Source organism: Pecten maximus, chromosome 6 (genome assembly GCF_902652985.1).
Source record: "Pecten maximus chromosome 6, xPecMax1.1, whole genome shotgun sequence".
Lineage (NCBI taxonomy): Eukaryota > Metazoa > Mollusca > Bivalvia > Pectinida > Pectinidae > Pecten > Pecten maximus.
This window is the reverse complement of record NC_047020.1, coordinates 33,093,016-33,116,928: the sequence shown is the minus strand read 5'-3', so window position 1 is coordinate 33,116,928 and position 23,913 is coordinate 33,093,016. Positions and strand designations below refer to the sequence as shown.

The 23,913-nt window shown below is 35.2% G+C and overlaps 2 protein-coding genes across 2 annotated transcripts; both read right to left on the bottom strand.

The window, feature by feature from the left end:
* Positions 1–3,084: 3,084 nt before the first annotated feature.
* On the bottom strand, positions 3,085–8,754 carry LOC117329573 (carbonyl reductase [NADPH] 1-like). Its single transcript, XM_033887580.1, has 8 exons — positions 8,631–8,754; positions 8,085–8,166; positions 7,492–7,670; positions 6,733–6,845; positions 6,325–6,456; positions 4,911–5,052; positions 4,013–4,076; positions 3,085–3,383 (listed from the first exon to the last, which is right to left on the bottom strand). Exons 1-8 carry the CDS (start codon positions 8,655–8,657, stop codon positions 3,274–3,276), a joined length of 849 nt encoding a protein of 282 aa, XP_033743471.1. The 5' UTR covers positions 8,658–8,754; the 3' UTR covers positions 3,085–3,273.
* Positions 8,755–13,320: 4,566 nt separating this feature from the next.
* On the bottom strand, positions 13,321–19,553 carry LOC117329572 (carbonyl reductase [NADPH] 1-like). Its single transcript, XM_033887578.1, has 8 exons — positions 19,464–19,553; positions 17,890–17,971; positions 17,328–17,506; positions 16,658–16,770; positions 16,396–16,527; positions 14,873–15,014; positions 13,967–14,030; positions 13,321–13,616 (listed from the first exon to the last, which is right to left on the bottom strand). Exons 1-8 carry the CDS (start codon positions 19,488–19,490, stop codon positions 13,507–13,509), a joined length of 849 nt encoding a protein of 282 aa, XP_033743469.1. The 5' UTR covers positions 19,491–19,553; the 3' UTR covers positions 13,321–13,506.
* Between the last annotated feature and the right edge of the window lie 4,360 nt (positions 19,554–23,913).

Sequence of the window (23,913 nt, the reverse complement as noted above, 5' to 3'; positions counted from 1 at the left end):
TGAGGGAATGAAGTCATATGTATTATAACATAACGAAAGATTTTTGGCTACGACCAGATGTTGAGGTGACCTTGACCTTCGATGTTTGTACAGCTGTGATGAATAAAACACTACCTTCTACAAGCTGAAGTAATGCAGGATGCACTTTACAGAACTCAAATCGTGAATCTGTCTCAAACCCCGATACATGGTGAAGCAAATGGAAGAGGAGCAGGGGTGTTGCAAAAGTAATTTCAGGGAAGATTCAAGACATCAACTTGTAAAAGAAAGTCATTTTTGGTGAGATATGTAATTGGTTCATTCTATAGCGAGCTACCGGATATGACATTTTGTGCCATCCAGCGTCCCTGGAAACCAGATGATGGGACAGACTAGCACATTTTCGGACGGGATTCTCATCTTGGAGGCATTGTAGCAGAATTTAGAGAGGAATTTAGACTTAGGGGGGATTGATGATGAAAATATGACCCATGTAAAGTTACAAGGAGGACCATAGACCGGGGCAGATACGCACATACATTTTGTATTTCAATGGTAGCGGTATATAGCGTGGCTCGGGGTGCGGTGGTATGCTGGTTGTACTGCTGGCACTACCCCGGTTCAATGTGTGGGTGTGTGTCTGGTTGTTCTGTTGTCACTACCCCGATTCGGTATTCGGTGATGTGTTTGGTTGTTCTGTTGTCACTACCCAAGTTCAGTGTTTGGTGATATATCTGGTTATTTTGTTGTCACTAGCCCGGTTCCGTGTCCTGTGTCTGTGTTTCGACTCTTTTATCTAAATAATGGCTCTATTCCTGATTTTTTTTCTCGACCGGCCTTTTTTTCTTCATTTTTTACAAAAAGACCAGAAATTAGGGGGTGGAGGAGATAACATTGAGTTATCTCCCCCTGATCTTTATTCTATATCTTATTTGTTTATATTTCTGAGTAGCACGATATCTATACTTGGCTATTAACCAAAAGCCATCACTTTAAATTCAAAGCTTATCAAGATATTAAAATTGACATTTCAAAATTAACTCAATTTTAATGTGGTTTTCTCTTAAGAATTTCATCTCCGGTACCCATAGAAGAATTAACCTACCAGCCTAAGACTTGCAGTCAGGCACTGCATATTTTGATAGCATATCCTATGGTTCTATCCTGTTCCAGAAAAGTTATATTTGAAAAATTAGTAAAGGCCATTGCAACCTATCTATTGTGTTGAACCGTACAAGTTTGTATGTGTGCAGAACACTTATGTCTGAGGTCAAACACGTTTAACACATTACTATGTATGACAGCCCCTCTCTGTTACGTAATTTTTAGACACCGTTAGGCTACCCAGGATTTTGCCCATGTTGTTGCATTTGCATTCAAGTTATTATACATATGTCACTTTACCTGGCAGTGAAGAGCCCATCACACGAACTTTGTCATTGAATTGATATTCATATGCACAACCATATTGTGCATAGCTTCACCATGCATGAAAATGATATTGATAATGACACCATTACCATAAATGCTATTGTTAATACTCAATAAGTTGTAACCTAGTCATAACTTTGTTAAGCGTTTTTTTCATTTAAGACACGTGTCGTAATTTTCTCAGATGATATGACAAAGATTGATTTCTGATTCCTTCCATAAAGTCTTCACAGAATAAATATTGCATTAATTCCAATATCAATGAACAGCCATTTTAAGGCTTTAAATGTCTTTGATATTTCATATTGTCAATTAAGTGTTAAGAATTTTTGCTCTCAAATAAACAACGTTAGAGGTCAAGTTGTCTCTCGATAATATTGGCTTCCTTGACATTCACACTACATTTTGTTTCAAAAATCTAATAATGAAACCATGTTTTTGCAGATAGAATCCTGGAAAAATCTGTAGTTGACGTTGATATGCAGAGTGGAGAAGACGTTTGCCCTTTCGAAACGCTGACTGAGAACATTGCAATATCGAGAGATATAAGTTAATGATTACCATGCAGAAGTTTTATTTTTGAGGATGTGACTGACCCGGATTTGGCCTAGATTTTGTATGGCGGATGAAGCAGAGGATACTTATTATATTCCTTCCGTCTTATTCTCCTATTAGTATTTAAATGGTCCAAATTCAAATCTACATTTTGTTGTTATTTTGCCCACTTTTTAACGATTTTTAGTTAGAGTTACGTTACTGTTTTGTTATTATGTCGGTATTCTTAGATGTTTTCGTAAGTGCAAGAATAACTACTTATTGTGTGGTGAGCGTATGACATTTATTTCAATCACTTTCCTCGGAACGTTATCTACGAAATAATTCTTGTTTTTTATCGTTTACCGGTCTCTACAGTGCACTTTTACAGATATTCAATATGACGCAAGTTAGTGCGTCAAACGTGCCTGATGTTGAAATATCTGTTTAAAATGCAGCTTACACTTATGTACATGTAAAAAAAAAAAATAAAAAAAATGGCGTAATACGAATAGACGTAACAGCTTGACAAGTACTGGAATCACTAAACAGTTGACCCTAATTGGGCGGGAAAGGTTGTCAATTATAGGAATGAAAGAAATATATATTTCTACAGTAACATGTTTTCTCTCATTCTTTAAATTCGAGTCCTGTAAGATATTTCAAACATTTTATTTTTTCCTCGATGTATTTAAGTTAATTCTACTATATTCTTTTCATATTTTATTGGGAAAAAATCAAAACAAAAACGAAAATAGTCGTTGCACATTCACACTAATTGCGCATGTGTGCACCGGTCCGACTGCCTACGCGTCAAATGTAATGTTTACACATTTGTATAAGACCTTTTCGTTAGTATGGTTATACATATATAACGAACACATACCGGAAATGTTGATATAGACTGGTGAAGGTAATTACGGCGACGTTAAATTTTCGGATGATATTAGTGTATGACATAAGCTGTTTTTTTTTTTTTTTTTTTTTTGTTATCACCTTTATGTTAAAGTTACGAGATTTACATTTTGCTCAATAAAATAATGTACGTTTATATGTTGTGCTCCCGAGCTACATCAGAATGCTGAAAAAATTTCACGGATAACTACATTTATAGTATCAGAAAATAACAAGAACAAGAAAAAAGTGGTTTCAATATTTATTTATTTCAAATAATATAAATAACAGCAATTTGATTATGATGTGTCTATATGATAAAGACTAGTCCACACAGATTAATGTAACTTCCTTGTTACATTCCGTGTAAATTAGTAATGCTTGATGTCGGAATGGACGTTTCCATTCAGTGCGATCCGTTGATTGTTGTTTTGTTTATGCTTGGGTTACCTCCCATTTTCCAATTTTCCTATCAGATACGTAATTTCCCTTAGGACTGGTCGTGTTGGGAGGGAGCATGGCGAGATACAGTGGCGTGTCAGCACCTTGGTGTTAAGAAAGATGTTGAAAGCATTTATTCATTTATTTCATTTATTCAATAGCACCACATGTAATAACACCTACTGGGATATATGATGGGAGCCAGTAGGGAGCCTGAAGTTTAAGATAAACGGAACTCGGAACGTAGTTACGGGACTGGGACCAAAACCAATAAAGCTAATACATAGTATTTCAGTTTTTCTTAAACGGAACTCGGAACTGGGACCAAAACTCAAAAAAAGCTTATACATTGCAGTTCCGTTCTTCTTAAACGGAACTCGGAACTGGTTCCGAGTTCCGTTTATCTTAAAGGTTCCGAGTTCCGCTTTACTTAAACGGAACTCGGAACTCGGAACCAACTTCAGACTCCCATATATGATTGGCTGTATAAAGTCACTATTGAAAAATGAGGTAACGCGTGCAATTTGAGTTAAAATTTTTGTTATATGAGAAGTCAAATTTTCGTATCATAACAGTAGGTTTCGTTCGGTTAAATGAAACAAAACTTGTTTAAATCTCATTTGAAATGAAGATTCGTGCAAGGAAATGTTGACCGCTTCAATTAGATATACATTGTTTAGCGATCTCTATTTTACTTTATATACATGTACGAATATGTTAAGAGTGATACTACCTTCATCGATAGTTTTAGTTCCTTTGTGCGATGACATGTCAGTATCCACATATCCGGGACAACACTAGAATGTAAAAAAACATCTTTTTGACTATTGATACTTATTATTGATATTCATGAGAAAATGTGTTATTTAGAAGATGTATTATTAAAGGTAAAGTAATTCTGTCACGTCCAAATGTTTAATACGCTTTATGAACAAATCATTCCGAAAGCCATGCCTTTAGTACCCTTTTAAACAAAATTTACAGGATACCAATACAAGTTCATTTTTGGAAGGGAATCATGCGTGGTAATGTAAGACTAAATTTTCTTGATCTCTCCTGCAGGTAGAGCGTTTCGAATGGTACCTGCTGCCCTCTTGCATAATCGTAAGAGGCGACTAAATTTGGAATATTATTTTTTCTTTCTAAACTATCTGATGTCTTTATTGACACTGTGTCACTTTTCGCCTTTAGTTGAGCATTCGCATCTGCAAGCGAGACTTTGAGTCTTTAAAAATTGTAGTTTTTTTTCCTGCTTAGTGCTCAGTATTTATTGGGAGTGAAACGCTTGATTCGCCCGTTGTCAATATAACGCGAGCATGATAATGTGTCCTGCTTGGTGTCTTCTGTAGTATGCTTCAGTGAGTTAGCACTATAAAGTCGGCATCATCTCTTTCACAGGTATGCAAACAGAAATACATTCACCAAACGCATGCATCTCGCAAACATGGCATGCCGTCCTTAAATGATCTTAGCTGTTAATAGAACGTACCAAACCAAACCAAATTAAACCCTGTCAAAGTCATGGATACGTGTTTATTCTAACCAAACAGTTAATATCGAATGACTAACGAAAGGTTGCATCACTAATACTGATGTCACATTCGGTGTACATAATACAGAAGGTTTCTTACCGCATTCACCACAATATCCTGTCTAGTGTCTTTCAACAATTCTCGTTGTTGTATCATAGACATGACCGTCACTCCGATCTTCGAAGCACCATATCCACTTTCTGGCCAGCCTACATCCCCATGTGTTCCTTTCTTTGTTGAGCTAAACGATGACAAATACCAGGCAAATTATACAATGTTTAAGGGATTATAGAAGACACTTTTAGCTTCTTTCACAGAAATTGAGAGCTAAAGACAGTAATTAAGACGTAAGGTTAAAATTTGTAGTTCAATTTAGATAATGAAACATTCACAGGTAAACGTCCGTTAAATAGAGAAAACAGTCCGAGTGCATTAATAATAAAGTAATATACTGCCTATTATTGTAATAACAAACACTCCAAATCACTATGTATACCTCGAACTTAAATTCATGCAAAATATTTAATCAGTTACCTAACTTGATATATCATTTCTGTAGACAAATCTCCAAAAAAGAGAATACTCATGACCCATTAAAAAACCAGGCCGTTATATATTTTTTTACGCTATTAACACCTCCCAAAATTTTTGAGCTTCTGATCATATATTTTCAATTTCACGTGATAAATTATCAACTGCCTGTCGAAGTGATTGGATCATTATCTGCCTCAATATTTTGCATGCAATGTTGTATTATATAAGCTATTATTACATGGCCGCTGCTATTATTATGATATAGTTGTATTAAACTGATAAATTTCTTAATCGTGGTTACCATTTTATGAGTAACCGTGGATAACAGTTACAAAGTAGCGCTGTGATCAATTATCTAGGGCTTGAAATCCTGTGAAGAATTGGTCACAGATCATACTAGTTCCTTGTTTCCAAATATAATCGGCTCAAGATACAGTATATAGTATGATACAAAATATGAAAAGAAATACATATCATGATAAGCGATGGAATCTAAATGATAACATAGCCATAATATCATGTGATAGGGCATGGTAAAGGATTGGGAGTTTAAGGGTGGGGGATACTAGAAGGTGGGGGGAAAGTGTAAGAGGGTATAGGTGGGAAACTGTGATAGGGCAGGATAAATGTGAGGGAAAGTATGGGAAGAAGAGGTGGAATGAAGGGACTTTTGAGAAGGTAAGGGATATAGTTGAGAGAAAGTGTGAGAGGGAGAGGTTTAATGTAGGGACGTGTGAGAGGGTAAGGGATATAGGTGCGGGAAATTATGGGAAGAGGTTGAATGTACGGAGGTATGAGATGTTAGAGAGTATAAGTGTGGGAATGTGTAAGAGGAAGGGGTTGAATTTATGTTTTCATTTAGTCGGAGATGTAGTAATATGTAAAATATTTATAACTAGTGTTACCACAAATTTGTATACAGGCTTACCATAATCCACATAATATATACACCAAAATTCACCTAACAAGATATACATACTCTACAAATTGCTTCATCAATGTCTTTAAGTCGTCCATAGTGATACGGGGAATGTCTACCAGAGTCTTCTGTAGATCCACTTTGCATTTCTTTAGTGCAAACTGAGACACCATACTGGATACGTTGACCACTCTGAAACAATGCGTTACATAAAACCACAATGAATGAAAGTGTAAACAAGACAAGAGTGTAGTCTGTAATTGACAAAACAGATTAACTAGAGAGTGGAAAAGGTTTCATGAAAAACCATTATCTTCGATATCATGCTGTTATTTATTACGAAGTAGAAGAGGAAATCGCTAGATGTATGGTTTTTATAGACTGCGGGAACATGAAACAATAACAACAAATAGAAAATATTAAATCTGTAGCAAATGGGGAAAAAGGTGTCATTCTTTCCAGATCTACCTTGCGTTTGGACGAAGAAGAGGGAACAGTGCCTCACACACATCAAGCGTCCCATTGAAGTTTGTTTGGACAGACACTTCCGCCTGCTCGGAAAATGGTGCAGTGGATGATTGCTGAAATTAGGTATAAATAATTTAAGATAATTAAGCGAACAGAATGAATATTATTACAATAATACAAAGAAATATATATATATATATCAATAGAGCTTTAGCTGTGCATACTATAAACTCAGAGAATAAATTATTCCTACGACATTTTGTAAGAAAAGAATAATGTCTATTTCAAGGTCATAAGATCTACGGTATCAATGGGAAAACTATGTGTCAAGATTTTTGAGAAACGACTCTCAAGGTGAATAAATGAAATAAAACAACACCCCTGTCATAATAGTAACTAAGGATGTACAAATTACTGTTTTCAGCCAACAGATTATTAACGTAATATTGATAATTGATAATAATTACCTACCTGTTTTTAACATAAATAAATCGCTTTTCTTAACATATTTCATAGGTATATTAATTGTGATACATTATCTTATACTTGGCGTTTAAGATGTGTTTTGTAAATAAAGACTGAAAAGCCTTTGATTAAAAAGAGAACGCCAAGTTAAAGTGCAAACATAATGCCTTGTATTCAAACTGAGCAATAGACAAATAAATTATGAATAAATAAAAAAAAACCCGATATGAACATATTATTCAATTTGACGCTATAATGTATGATTGCCTGGTCGGTAATAACTGGATAGTTTACCTTGTATGCAATACCAGCGTTGTTGACCAGGATGTCCAGCCCGCCATAATTGTCCTGAAGGAAGTTCTTAAGTTTATTTATAGTGTCCGGCTTCGTGATATCGAGTTGGTGAAATTTGACTAGACAACCTTCTTTCTTCAGGTCTTCTACAGCTTTAAGACCAAGTTCTTGATTTCTTGCTGTTTAAGATAGACTAACATCAATTTAAAAACTTCTATAAATACACAACAGCTAGATATTTACCATGACCCACTATATAACGCAATGTTTCAGTTATCATATCAGCGGTAGCTAGATGTCTAGCTTAACTGTGCTAGACAAGTAAGGATATTAGTCAGCATATATTGGGATAATGATTTATCTATGGATATTAGAAAACCGCATGTCACATGATTGTGTAATTTTTACGTATATATATTAGTATTTGATTTTTTCTTTCTTCATCAATAAATTAGAAATTTCAGAAAATGCGCTCCTTACTTATTATATCTTGTTGTCATAGGAGACGTAGAAAAGTATGCCCCGTTATGTCATCAAAACATGCTGTTATTGATTTAACATGCCTTGATCTCATCACGTGACACATGCCTTACCTGTCAGGTAAACATCTCCTTGAAACTGTTTACACAGACCACGCACTATAGCGTAGCCTATACCCTTGTTGGATCCGGTCACCTGAAGGCGAAAGTAATTATTATTACAGTCAATCCATTTTGTTCAAAGTAAATCTTCTCCTTTATTCCATATATTCACTATACTGTATACCATTGCATGTCCCATTTTTTTGGAAACAGTTATCGTAGTACAAAGATGTATATTTTAAGTCATGAAACAAAAACTGTAATGCAGAAAAGTCCGCTGTATTTTAATTATTCTTGATATTCTAAGTAAAGAAGCAAGTAAAAGTGAAATAGAGGAAATTCATTTTAATTACGTGTTCACAGAGATATATCTGTAGTAACCGTACGAGTTAAAGCGACATTGAATATATGGGACGGCCAATTATAATGTGTTCATTTGGTGAGGGTAATTAATTAAAGCAATACATTTTACAGCTATTGTCAGTTACGTTTTTGAAAATTTCAGAATGGTATCTTATGACATTTGTATCACAGACGGATTAAAAGATTTACACTTACCACAGCAACACGCTTACTTCCACTCATGTTCACAGCCAAGTGTATAATGCCGAGTGTCCAGAGTAGTGGCTTTCCTGAGTAGTGTCGTTACAGTTTGTAACCTCAGTATTGGTATAACGGGTCAATAAAGGTGACCGCGGGTATCGACTAGACAGTGTCACGATTTTGACGAAGCAGTTAGTGGCGACGGAAACCCGTCAGTCAGTCAGATTTATTTGACATCAAGATGCAACCAACAGAATACTTGATACGTGTCAAAACAAGTTCTATGTTTGATAAATACAAATGGCGTCACTCAAATATATATTAGATATTGATTTGCTATAATAACGCTCTTAACGAAATGTCAACTTTTAAGAAGGGCTTGTACAAAAATGAAAGACTTAATATATTTTGACAAAGAACCATGTGTTAATATAATGGTCATTTTATCTATTTTTTCTATTTAATTACAGACATGATACAAGAATACACTGAAAATACACTATAAATCTTAAAGGAAACAACAAGTTATATCAAATTCTCAGACTTTCCGTACCAGACAAAATCCTTTGTACATGGTGTTCATAGTAACAATTATATAATTTGATTATCCAACAAGAATATTTGGGATATTACAATATTAAAGTATCACTCATGTTTGGTATATCGACCCTAATGCAATGTAAAGTAATTGTAAAGCTATGGATTTCATACATGTCTGCGCTTGTCGCAATGTTTACATACCGTTTGTATAACAATAGTTGGGAAACAAACTTTATCAACTTATATTCAATACTGTTATTGGCACGGACGGAAGCACAACGAAGGTATTTCAAAACTACCCACAGAAAGCCACAATTGACGTTTAGGTGACCACATACTCAAATAATCAAGGAGAGCGTTTTTCTTAAGTTGTCGCTCACAATGGCAAACATCTTAAAATAGTAAGGTATCTGAATGATTGCTTCATATTTTGTGTTTACTATCATGGGACAAAAAAAATCAATAATAAGTGGCACCGTTTTATGATAGTGTTCTGTCAAATATCACAAATTAGAAATGCACTTTCACTTTCTTATAAAATCTTTCTGATTTATTCTAGAAATATTGCGATTATTTCTATAATATTTTTTTCCTTGGGATATCCTCCCATTCGCAAACAGGTTAATGACTCATTCTCATCATTATGTAATTTTCCTTAAACTGCAATTCATGAGATTTGCATAACCTCTGAAATAATTTTATGCATATCTTACTTATAAATTTCTGATTATTGTTTTTAATTAATTCCCCACCAGTCTGATTGATCTATTACTCATCGATTCAAAACGTTGTCATCAATATACAGTTGAGTGTTGACTAAACATCCTCGTGCAATAGGTTTAGACTAGGAGTGTATGTAGACTAGTTCACTAAAACCAATCATGTGTGACCAATTAAAACCCAATACAAGAAATGGACAGTGTCCATGGCTACCAGTAACATTTACCTGTACAGCTGTTGTCTGCCTTAGTAGCCTTACCTATAATATCTCCGTTCGTTTTAATCGGGCTAATTTAATAAAATTGTAGCTGATGATTTATTTTACTATGTAAAGAAAGTTGTATTTCTGTTTTTTTCTGCTATTTTATGGAACTATTTATCAGCTGTGAATATTATGCTTACCAAATTATTTGATTGGACATGAGAAATGGAGAAACAAACACTAGTCTAAGTAAGACTATTTGGCGAGGTTTCTAATTGTTCTTTCCATAATATCTTAAACTTGGTAGAGGCCAGTACAATTAACTCACGTATCTGTCCGGATTTCGTGTGACGGGGTGTTTGAGTTCATCTGTAGTTATCGCATATGGCTTGTATATTGGCCGTACGTTGTATTTTCGTACTGGTCGGAATTCAGAAAATCCGCTGCCTTGCCATCACAGTAATTGTTCGTAATTTTGAAGACCTCAATCATGTCACCTCTGACCCATCTGAAGGTCACTGTATCAAAGGAAATAATCTGCTGAATACAGGTTGTTGTTACTTGTGAGAATTGTATGTAGAACACAAAAGATTAATTTCAATGAGGTTACGGTTAACAAAATATTGACTTGTTCTTAAAGGACTCGCATAACTAAAACAGACAATGAGCTGCTGTTTCGCTTGAATCAAGCCCCTAACGGAGACGTGTTTTTGAGGGTTGTAGTTATTTTCTTGAACAATTAACATATGAAATAGGTACCTTCTATATACCAGAATAAAGAGTAATGCCTTAAGACTTGACAAAACAAAAATATACACATCTACTGAAATCAGAATGACGTAGGAATAAAGGTGAAAAGGGACAAGTATTCCCCAGGTGGGGGTTCCTCCGTCCACTGTAAATTTCTGGGTAACTGTTGAATACCTGTGTGTTCTTATATACCATTAAACTTATACGATGACAACGTTGTTCTGGTAGCGAAAACCTCAAACATGGATTGATATACATTTCACAATACCTGAAGTTCGAATGAACAGTTGAGGGAATGAAGTCATATGTAATAACATAACCAAAGATTTTTGGCTACGACCAGATGTTGAGGTGACCTTGACCTTCGCTGTTTGTACAGCTGTGATGATCAAAACAATACCTTCCACAAGCTGAAGTAATGCAGGATGGACTTTACAGAACTCAAATTGTAATTCTGTCTCAAACCCCGATACATGGTGTAGCAAATGGACGAGGAGCAGGGGTGGTGCAAAAGTGATTTCAGGGAAGACTCGAGACATAAACTTGTCAAAGAAAGACATTTTTGGTGAGATATGGAATTGGTTCGTTCCATAGTCTCTCAACATTAGTAAAGGCCATTGCAATATATCTATTGTGTTGATCCGTCCGTGTGTGTATGTGCGCAGAACACTAATGTCTCAGGTCAAAAACTTTTAAAATTTCTATGTATGACAGCCCCTCTCTGTTACGTAATTCATAGACACTGTTAGGCTATCCTGGATTTTGCCCATGTTGTTGCATTTGCATTCAAATTATTTTACATGACAGTTTACCTGGCAGTGAAGGGCCCACCACACGAACTTTGTCATTGAATTGATATTCATATGCAGAACGATATTGTAGTGTGTATTTATAATGGCACCATTACCGTAAGTGCTATTTGCTAAAACTCAGATGTAACATGGTCATTGTTAAACGGTTTTTTTTTATTTAAGACACGTATCGTAATTTAGTCAGATGATATGACAAAGATTGATTTCTTATTCCTTCCATAAAGTTTTCACAAAATATATAAATATTGCATTAATTCCCATATAAATGAGCAGCCATTGTATGGCTTTAAAGGTCTCTGCTATTTCATATTGTCAATTAAGTGTTTAGAATGTTTGCTCTCCAATAAACAACGTTGGAGGTTACGTTGTCTCTCGATTATATTGGCTTCCTTGACTTTCACACTACCTTTTTTTCCAAAATCTAATAATAAGCACCTTGTTTTTTCAGATAGAATCCTGAAAAAAATTGTAGTTGACGTTGATATGCAAAGTGGAGAAGACACCCTTTCGAAACGCTGGATGAGAACAACGCAATATTTCGAGAGATGTAGATTAATGAAGAAGTTTTTTTTTTTTTTTTGGAATGTGATTTAACCCGGATTTGACCTAGATTTTGTATGGCGGATGAAGCAGAGGATAACTACTATGTTCCTCACGTCTAATTGGTCCAAATTCAAATCTACATGTTGTTGATAGTTTGCCCTTGTTTATCAATTTTGAGTTAGAGGGCAAGAATTACTTCTTATTGTGTTGTGAGTATATGACTTTTCCATCAATTTTTCAAACAACGTTATTTAAGAAATAATTCTTGCTTTTTATCGTTTACCGGTCTCTACACTGCATTTTTTACAAATATTTCTATGACGCACATTAGTGCTTCAAACGTGCGTGATGTTGAAATATCTGTAAAAGAAAATAATGCAGCTTATACATATGTAAATGACAAAAAAACAAAACATTATTCTTTCGATTCCTGTAAGATATTTCAAACATTTAATTTTTTCCTCGTTATATTTTAGTTAATTCTACAATATCTTTTCATATTTTATTGGGAAGAAAGTCAAAACAGTCGTTGCGCATTCAAACTAATTGCGCATGTGTGCACCGGTCTGACTTATGTATTCCTACGTGTCAAATGTGATGTTTACACATTTGTATCAGACGTTTTCGTTAGTATGGTTATACATATATAACGAACACACACCGGAAATGTTGATATAGTCTGGTGAAGGTTCTTACGGCGACGTTAAATTTTCGGATGATATTAGTGTATGATATAAGCTGTCAATTGAATTGTAATACGTTGATACAAAATATATTGTGATGAGTTTGATATTTCATACGTAAATTGAACTTTAAAATATGTAGCAGGAGCGATCGTCGTGCATTTACTGTTGATACAATGATAAACGTAAAATACACGCTTGATGAAATGCGTTTCACAATCAACATAAAAAATATCTGGACGTTATCTGCAGATATGTATCTTTCTTTTGTTTATATGTTTTTTTTTGTTTTTTTTGTTTGTTATCACTTTGATGTTAAAGTTACGATATTTACATTTTGCTCAATAAAATAATGTACGTTTATATGTTGTGCTCCCGAGCTACACCAGAATGCCGAAAGAATTTCACGGAAAACTACATTTATAGTATCAGAAAATAACAATAACAAGAAAAAAGTGGTTTCAATATTTATTTATTTCAAGTAATATAAATAACAGCAATTTTATTATGATGTGTCTATATGATAAAGACTAGTCCACACAGATTAATGTAACTTCCTTGTTACATTCCGTGTAAATTAGTAATGCTTGATGTCGGAATGGACGTTTCCATTCAGTGCGATCCGTTGATTGTTGTTTTGTTTATGCTTGGGTTACCTCCCATTTTCCAATTTTCCTATCAGATAAGTAATTTCCCTTAGGACTGGTCGTGTTTGGAGGGAGCATGGCGAGATACAGTGGCGTGTCAGCACCTTGGTGTTAAGAAAGATGTTGAAAGCATTTATTCATTTATTGTATTTATTCAATAGCACCACATGTAATAACACCTACTGGATATATGATTTGCTGTATAAAGTCACTATTAAAAAATGAGGTAACGAGTGCAATATTGCCAATTTTGAGTTTAAATCATTGTTATGTGTGAAATCAAATATTTGTATCAAAACAATATGTTTCGTTCGGTTAAATGAAACAAAACTTGTTTAAATCTCATTTGATATGGAAGATTTGTGCAAGGCCATGTTGACCGCTTTAACTAGATATACATTGTTGAGCGGTCTCTATTTTACTTTATATACGACTATGTTACGGGTGATATTACCTTGATCGATAGTTTTATGTCCTTTGTGCGATGTCATGTCTGTATCCACATATCCGGGACAACACTGTAAAAAATGACCATTTTTAACCAATGATACTTATTATTAATATTCATAAAAAAATGTCTTATTTAGAAGATGTTTTATTATCAAAGGCAAATCAATTTTTGTCGCGTCCAAAAATTCGATACGCTTCATGAACAAATCATTCCGAAAGTCATGCTTTTCGTACCCTTTTTATCAATATTTACAGGATAACAATAAAAGTTCATTTTTTTGGAAGGGAATCATGCGTTGTAATGTAAGACTAAACTTTCTTGATCTCTCCTGCAGATAGAGCGTTTCGAATTGTACCTGCTGCCCTCTTGCATAATCGTAAGAGGCGACTAAATTTGGAATATTATTTTCTCTTTCTAAACTTTCTGATGTCACATTGTGTCACTTTTCGCCTTTAGTTGAGCGTTCGCATCTGCGAGCGTGATTTTGAGTCTTTAAAAATTGTAGTTTTTTCTCCTGCTTAGTGTTCAGTATATATCGGGAGTGAAACGCTTGATTCGCCCGTTTTCAATATAACGTGAGATTGATAAGTTGTTCTGCTGGGTGTCTTCTGCAGTGTGCTTCAGTGAGCTAGCACTATAAAGTCGGCATCCGCTCTTTCACAGTGATGCAAACAAAAATACATTCAACACACGCATGCATCTCGCAAACATGGCATTCCGTCCTTAAATGATCTTAGCTGTTAATAGAACGTTAAACAATACTAAACCAAACCAAACCAAATTAAACCCTGTCAAAGTCATTGATACGTGTTTATTCTAACCAAACAGTTAATATCGAATTACTAATGAAAGGTTGCATCACTAATACTGATGTTACATTCGCCGTACAGAATACAGAAGATTTCTTACCGCATTCACCACAATATCCTGTCTAGTGTCTTTCAACAATTCTCGTTGTTGTATCATAGACATAACAGTCACTCCGATCTTCGAAGCACCATATCCACTTTCTGGCCAGCCTACATCCCCATGTGTTCCGTTCTTTGCTGAGCTAAACGATGACAAATACCAGGTAAATTATAAAATGTTTAAGGGATTTAAAGAAGACTCACAGGATTTTAGCTTCTTTCACAGAAATTGAGAGCTAAAGACAGTAATTAGGACTTAAAGTTAAAATTTGTGGTGCAATCTAGATAATGAACCATACACAGGTAAACGTCCGTAAAATAGAGATAGCGGTCCGAGTGCATCAATAATAAAGTAATATACTGCCTATTAGTGTAAAAACAAACGCTCCAATCACTATGTATTCCTCGAACTCAAATTCATGAAATTATTTAATCAGTTACCTAACTTGATGTATTATTTATGTAGACACATCTCCAAAAATGAGAATACTAATGCTCCATTAAAAAACTAAGGCCACTGTATATATTTTTACGCTATTAACACCCTCCGAAATTTTTGAGCTGATTATATATTTTCAGTTTCACATGAATAAATTATCAACTGCATCTCGAAGAGATTGATTGGATCGTGCTCTGCTTCAATATTGTGCATGTATTATATAAGCTATCATTACATAGCCGCTGCTATTATTATAATATAGTGGTTTTAAACTGATATATTTCTTTATCGTGGTTACCATTTTATACATGTTATGAGTAACCGTGGATAACAATTACAAAGTAGCGCCGCGAGCAATTATCTAGGGCCCAAAATCATGTGAAGAATGGATCACATATTAATCTAGTTCCTTGTTTTCAAATATAATAGCCTTAAGATACAGTCTATAGTATAAGTATGTCTGTTCTAGATGGCAGCACAAAATATGAGAGGAAATAAATATCATGATCAGCGATGGAATCTGAATAATAACATAGCCATAATTCCATAGATTTGATGGGGTAGTGTGAAAGGATTTGGGAGTGTACGGGGTATACAAGTAGATGGGGGAAAGGGAAACTGTAATAGGGCAGGATATCAAGGAGAGGGAAAGTATGGGAAGAGATGGAATGTAGGGACGTTTGAGAAGGTAAGGGATATAGATGAGAGAAAGTGTGAGAGGGAGATGTTTAATGTAGGGACGTGTGAGAGGGTAAGGGATATAGGTGTGGGAAATTATGAGAAGAAGAGGTTGAATGTATGGAAGTGTGAGAGGGTAAGGGATATATTTGAAAGAAAGTGTGAGAAGAAGAGGTTTAATGTATGGACGTGTGAGAGGGTAAGGGATATAGGTGCGGGAAATTATGAGAAGAGATTGAATGTATGGACGTGTGAGATGTTAGAGAGTATTATTGTTGGAATGTGTAAGAGGAAGGGGTTGAATTTATGCTTTTTATTCATCGGAGATCTAGTAATATATAAACTATTACTAGTATTACCACAAATTTGTATACAGGCTTACCATAATTCACATAATATATACATACTCTACGAATTGCTTCATCAATGTCTTTAAGTCATCCATAGTGATACGTGAAATGTCTACCAGAGTCTTCTGTAGATCCACTTTGCATTTCTTTAGTGCAAACTGAGACGCCATACTGGATACGTTGACTACTCTGAAACAATACATTACATAAAACCACAATTAAGATAAGATTCGTGTAAACAAGAAACATTTCACACAAGAAATAAAAGTTATGAAATCTTTAGCAAATGTGAAAATGGTGTTATTCTTTCCATGATTACCTTGCATTTGGACGAAGAAGAGGGAACAGTGCCTCGCATACATCTAACGTTCCATTGAAGTTTGTTTGGACAGTAACTTCCGCCTGCTCGGAGAATGGTGCTGTCGATGCTTGCTGAAATTGTCCATGAATAATTTAAGGTAATTAAGCAAACAAACAAATTGAGTGATTTTACAATATCATAAAAACATCTAACCTTTGTAATTAGATAGTGTACCAACTTCATTGTACAAACTTTATAAAATACTAAAGGGAAAAAATGTGTATATTTTAAGTCATAACGTAATAGGATCTGTCCTATCCATTGGAAAACTATATGTCCAATTTTCAGAGATACGATACACACGAGTAAATAAATGGTTAGGAAAACACGCATTGTTTTGTTTCACTGTCATTATTGTAATTAAGGAAATGCCGACTATTGTTTTCCCGTCTAATCATAATTATCGTACCGATAATAATTAACTCACATTCCTCGCATTATATTGTATTTTATGGTTGTTTCAATTAAAACAGACTACCTGTTTGTGATGTAATATCGTAAATCATTTGCGTTTAAAATGCGTTTTGTAAAAAAAAAAAACATGATATCAGCATACATGTTTATTAATCAGTTTGACGGTATATTGTTAGAATGTCTGGTCATTGATGAATCTGTACATGCGATTTACCTTGTATGCCATACCAGCGTTGTTGACCAGGATGTCCAGTCCACCATAATTGTCCTGAAGGAATTTCTTTAGTTTATTTATAGTGTCCGGCTTTGTGATATCCAGTTGGTGGAATTTGGCAAGACAGCCTTCTTTCTTCAGGTCTTCTACAGCTTTAAGGCCAAGTTCTTCATTTCTTGCTGTTAAAATAGACTAAAATCACTTAAAAAATTCAGGAACTACAAAACAGCTAAATGCTGACCTAGACCTACCATATTATGCAATGTTTTAGCTATTATATCAGCGGTAGCTAGATGTCTAGCTCAACTGTGCTTAAGATATAAGGCGAAAAATATCGGGATAATGATTTATCTATGAAAATATGAAAAAGCGGGTCATATGATTGTTTCATTCACACACACACACACACACACACACACACACACATATATATATATGATGTTTATATGTATTTTATTTTCTCTGACTTCGACATGTGCATGGTTACATTATTAGAAAAAACGGTCAGTGTTTAGCATGCTTTAAACATGCCCCTAATCTCATCACGTGACACATGCCTTACCTGTGAGGTAAACATCTCCTTGAAACTGTTTACACAGACCACGCACTATAGCGTATCCTATACCTTTGTTGGATCCGGTCACCTGAGGGCGATAACAGACAATCTTAAGTAGTTTTGTTTAAAGATTAGTCAGCTTGAAAATTGAAAATTGTGAATTAAAATATCCTCCTTTATTACATACATTCACTATACTGTATATCATTTTGCACGTCATGTTCAAAAATATCATTTGAATTTCAAACCAGTTATCATAGTACTAAGACATATTTTAGGTCATTAAACATAAAATGTTATGCATATTCGCCGCAAAGTCAACTGTGTTGTATTTTGTCTACGCATACTAGTAAAGTAGCATGCACAAATTTATAAATATGGAAGAAGTTGTAAAGAAGGAGGTTCATTTTTGATTACATATTCACAACGATATTTCGGTTGTAACCGTAAATTCGTATTTTTGTATACAGGCTCGTTTGCATACTGGTTCATTCCTCTGGATAATATATAAGATTGCTCTTTTTTTTTTTTTTTTTTTTGTAATTTATATTTTATTCAGTTAAACATATATTATCAACAAACACAAGACATCTACATTTTATGGTCATTCACACCTTTCAGCACTGATGTGTATTTCTATTATAATTTACTACGCACAAGCTTAATTACACACACACATACACACCAACACACCCCCATTCTCGCCCCCCAGAGTCTGCTAAGCTACACCACCGTACTGACCGAGTGACATATGAAACGAAGGGAAGTAACTCTGATGAATGAGAATGACACACCCCACGCAAACACCTTCCCACACACATGAATGTTCTAGTACATATACATACATGTACACAACACTATGCACATATACATGTTCATACGTACTACATATAGTCATATACTAACTATTGCATATGACAATGAGCACACATGCTTTACTACACATACATGTACTATTTTGATATCCATCCATTGGCATGTACACACAGCACTTACATGAAAACATATCCACATACCGCACCTACTACAACTCAAATATACCCATACAAGTGCACACATACTACACATGTTGTATATATTATTGTATACATACATATATAAGAAAATGCATATTAAACACACATTCTGTTTCTATTATCCTGCTATTCATCCATGTACAGACAAACAGACAGACATACACACAGACAGATACATAAACCAACACCAACCTACTTAGACAGAAAGATTGCTCATTTAATCGAGGGCGATGATAGCAAATCATTGAAATATCTAAGGAAACAACTGCTAAAAATGCCAATTTATGTTTAAATACATGCAACAGTTTAGTATACAAAAGATACCAGTGATACGAGTGAGGTATCCTGTAAACAGGTCACGTTAAACTGGGTTCGTTCGATTACGAGTTTAAGCGACATGAACAATATATGGAACGGTCTATATCGTGTTCGTTGGGTGGGGGTAAATATAGCAATACGTTAAATGATATTGCAAATAGTAGTTTTTATTTGAATATCAGAATGGTATCATTGTATAATATTTGTATATTTGTATCACAGACGAATTAAAAGATTTACACTTACCACAGCAACACGCTTACCTCCACTCATGTTCACGGTTAGGTGTATAATGCGGGGTGTTCCGAATAGTGGCGTTACGGATTGTGACCTCAGTATTGGTATTATGGGTCGATAAAGGGAACGGAGAGTGTAAACTAGACCGTGCTATATTCGACACGCAAGCATATCGGAATATATATATATAACCAAACAGAAATCTTGTCACGAACAAATAACATGATTTTGGTGAAGCAGTCAGTGGCGACGGAAACTCGACAATCAGTGTGATTTATTTGACATCACAATGCGACCTACAATACATAATCATAATTGTCACATGTCAAATCAAGAAAAGTTTGACAGAAACGAATGTCGTCACTTAAAATATTCTTATTATGTTGTTCACTCAAAAAAACCGTAACTAAATTACAGATTTATATGTTATAGCTTTAACAGACAAAGCGACACTCTTGATGAAATTCTCATCTTGGATTTAAGAAAGACTTGCACAAAATGAAAGACTTAACAAGTTTTAACAGAACAATATGTGTTACAAAATAGTCATTTTATTGTTCTCCTATCACATGCATGATGCAGCGATATACTGAACTACAAGTTATTTTACTGTAGACATAAAATTGTTATAGCAAATATAAAAGTCCATAAGGTTAATAGTAATAACAATATAATTCGATTACCAAACAGAAATATATGCCTGGTATGTCGACCCTAGTGTAATGTAATGTAAGTATCAAGTTATGTATTTGGTCCATGTCTACACGTATCGCAATGTTTACCTCAATGTTGAGGTATTATGACTTAGGATGTAAATGGCCAGGTTATGTTTTAATCATAATTACTATCGAATAGACTGACGTACTTGAATTGCTTTACATTTAAAAACGAGAGTCTGTTTTCCAAACTAGCGTAATTAAATATTTAAATACATAATGTAGGTGAGCTTGAGTAAATTATGTTACAAAAAGCTGGTGTTCACAATTGGTATGCAATCAAGTCACCTACACAGACCAAAATATTGTAGAGCTAGTACATCAGCCTACATGTATCTATACAGCTTTCAGGAGCCTAAAACAAAGATGGCGACCTACCAAAGCTATACAGTATTGCACGTCTATGGGATTCAGGCCTGCCACGTAGGTATACCATAACAAATATTATGATCAAAATGTGAGTTAGCAGAACAGGTTATAAAATACAATGGGGAAAAATATTGGGATTTAATAACTATCTAGACGAATGTGTGATGCTTCCTGGCGTGGAGAAGATGTAATCGAAGACATAAAAGACAAAAGAGTATCTAAACTTGCTTCTTAATGCATAAGAACGTCAACGACGATGTAGGGACACTATCTTGTGTGTAAATTTTATCTTTCATTCTCAACATAGAACGATTCATTCGGTCATATGTGCAATTCGTGACGTCAGTAATGTTATTGGACGTAAGCATTATCAAAACGGTGGTTGTTTTTATTACAAAGGTTATGTATACTAGCGGAAAAAGAAACGAAAGTATATTATTTGTATATTTATCATTCTACTAGATTCTTTGATGATGTGTCCATGGTGTGATTTTCTCCATTATTTCATCATTACTTGAAACATTTTGATGATTTTTGATGTTCCAACACAGATGGCGTTTGTCTGAATACTGTTGAAATGAGCTGTTTCCTGATCCAAATTAGTAGCGTGTGTACCCACCCCTAGCTTCAGTCGTTACTCTTACCCTCCTTAACAGTGGCCCAATCAAGGAGTTTATTGTCCTTTGGGGGATATTATTCCACGCCTGAATAAGGGCCAGCGTGCGTTGAGGGACGTTATATCGGACGTTGACGCTTCCTAACCCTCCTGTCTAGCTAAGCCCAAAAATGCCCGATTGGGGACATATCTGGACTGTATGGTGGCCAATCAAAAGAACGTTGTTTTGAGCCCGAATGTCACGACAAATCCTGGCAAAATGGGGCCTTGCATTGTCCTGCTACAACATAAGGTAACGTTGATGGTCTGATTCCGATATATTACTGCTGTAAGATTAACATAGATAACCACGAGATGTGTTTTCACACCTTGAGATATCACTGCCCATTTCAGACTTTTCCCCGAATCCATCTGTTTCCGTTACGTAAGTGCCAGAATATCGCTCACCAGGACAGAGATAGACACATTGTCGTCCATCTGACCCGTGTCGTTAGTGAACAACACGTATCTCCAATGGGCCAATCTAAACCGATTAGGTTCATGTGCAAGCAGCCACTGCATTCGACAATGGCGTCGCCTCTACGTGAGTGGCGGACCAATATAGGGACGTGGTAGCCTTAAATGAAACTCACGCAACCGATTAGTTGACACACTGGCCGACCATGGGTGCCGACAACTTGACGTGCCGTCTCCTTCGCCGTCTAAATTCGGTTACGGGGATGCGACGTGTGTCTCTACAGTGACGTAATGCGCGGACGTCTGTTCGATGGACTGCCACCCAATCTCTCTGTGGCTCAGAGACGCCCAACTGAACGGGATATTGTTGTCTTATGTACACCACATTACTGGGTTACATGACGTTGCGAATGCCCCTGCATTATCAGAGCAATGGCCCGACCTCTATCGACTTCACCCAATCACGGCATTTCGCTTTACAATCGCTTCGAAATATAAATGTAACTGATCTCTACTGTTCTTATGTTCAATTCTTGACAAATCTACTGAGAGCATGCAGCGTCCAGCGGGGTTACGGTCGATTGAGTTTTGACCGAAGAAGATTTGGACAGTGCACGGAGGTAATTCAGTGTGAAATTTTATTGAATTTAGAGCACGTGTCTCAAAGTTAAATTAGAAAAACCTAATTTACTTCTCTTTTTCCCCCCGCTAATATATATCACAATATCGTACCAGGGCAACAGGCTTTCCGTTACTCATATTTCATACAAATCGTATCAGCGTGACACTAACTGACCTGTTAGATAACTTTCATCGACAAACAAACAAAACACACGTTAGGCCGGACAGGTGTTACAACAATACAGCAGACAAAATTTGAAGGGACTTCATCTTCCGGAAACGAGAATAGAATGACGAGCGACAAATACTGCGAAACAGTGTAGATTTCCGGAATTCTACGAAAATTTATGATTGTTCTTGCAACCTTGGTTAAAACAACAAATACTTTATCTTTCAAAGGAAGGAGCTTCCGGAATGGTTTACAAAACAATATTTCTTAGGCTTTCAATCTGAAAGTGGCATCACCTAAACAACTAATTTTTGTATGGTCGTATAATGGCAACATAAAATATTAGCTTAGCATTCACGAGATTGGCCTGGGATATGATCGACATTTTTTCAAAATATATCACTTTGCAAGGATCCTTCTTTGTGTGATTTTATTTACGAGAGTGTCTTTTTAAGAGTTTACTTACTTTGTGCTTTGTGAAACGTATTAGTCATCCTATATTATGAAGCATACATTGGTGAGAAATGTCTAAATATTTAAATGAATGTAAAAACAAATGGAGGTATTCGGCATGTAATTATCAAATTGTGATTTAAATTTATCACTGCAGAACACGGGGAAAACTGACAACTAAAGATGTCACTGTAGAATGTAAACATTGTTGATACATACAAGTCAAACACAAATAATGTCACGCGACAGCTTGAAGCATGCAGGTGTCAGCATCCATACGACACGAGTGATCTACATAACTGAGGATCATTAAACATAAAGTTTACCTTAATGCTGACAACACAAGTTAAAAAGCTTTCGCTTTGAAAGAAAACAACATTTCGAAAGAAGTGGCTGACATTTTAGTTGAAGTGTAAAGAATCATATCCCTCTGTCTCACTCCAAAGTGAAGTAATTATTATTATGCTTTTACCTTATTTTCCCTTAAATGTATCAATACAATTAACGTTACATTATAGGAGACAATCTTGATGTGTCGTAAACTGTGGATGTGGCGTTCAAGTATGGTTGCTGTGACGTCACACAATTGTTTAGAACGCACAAAGAGCAGTTGTATAGCTTGTTTGAACTAGAGAGTGAGATGAGGAAATATCACACTGGTAAAATTACGGATATTTCTCAGCTGATTTTATTTGTGCAAAGTATATTAGTTGTATGGTTGCCTTTGACGATGATGCTGGCAAGTTTGTGGATACATGAGTCTCTATCAGGAAATAATGCATAATTAAATCTTTATTTTAATCGTACATTGCAAGCTTAATAAAAGGTTAGGACACATACTGTAATATATAACAATATGAAATATATCTCTCATAACAAAGATGAACAATGTTTCACTGATACAGTTGTACATAATTTTTCATTGACACATATCAATGGTGATATAACATAAAACAAGTTCTTGTATGTTTTCATTACTGTCATAACGTATGACGTTTCATAGAATCCATGGCACAGTTAGCAATGTCGTAACTGTGTTACAGTTTAAAGTTCTTTCAG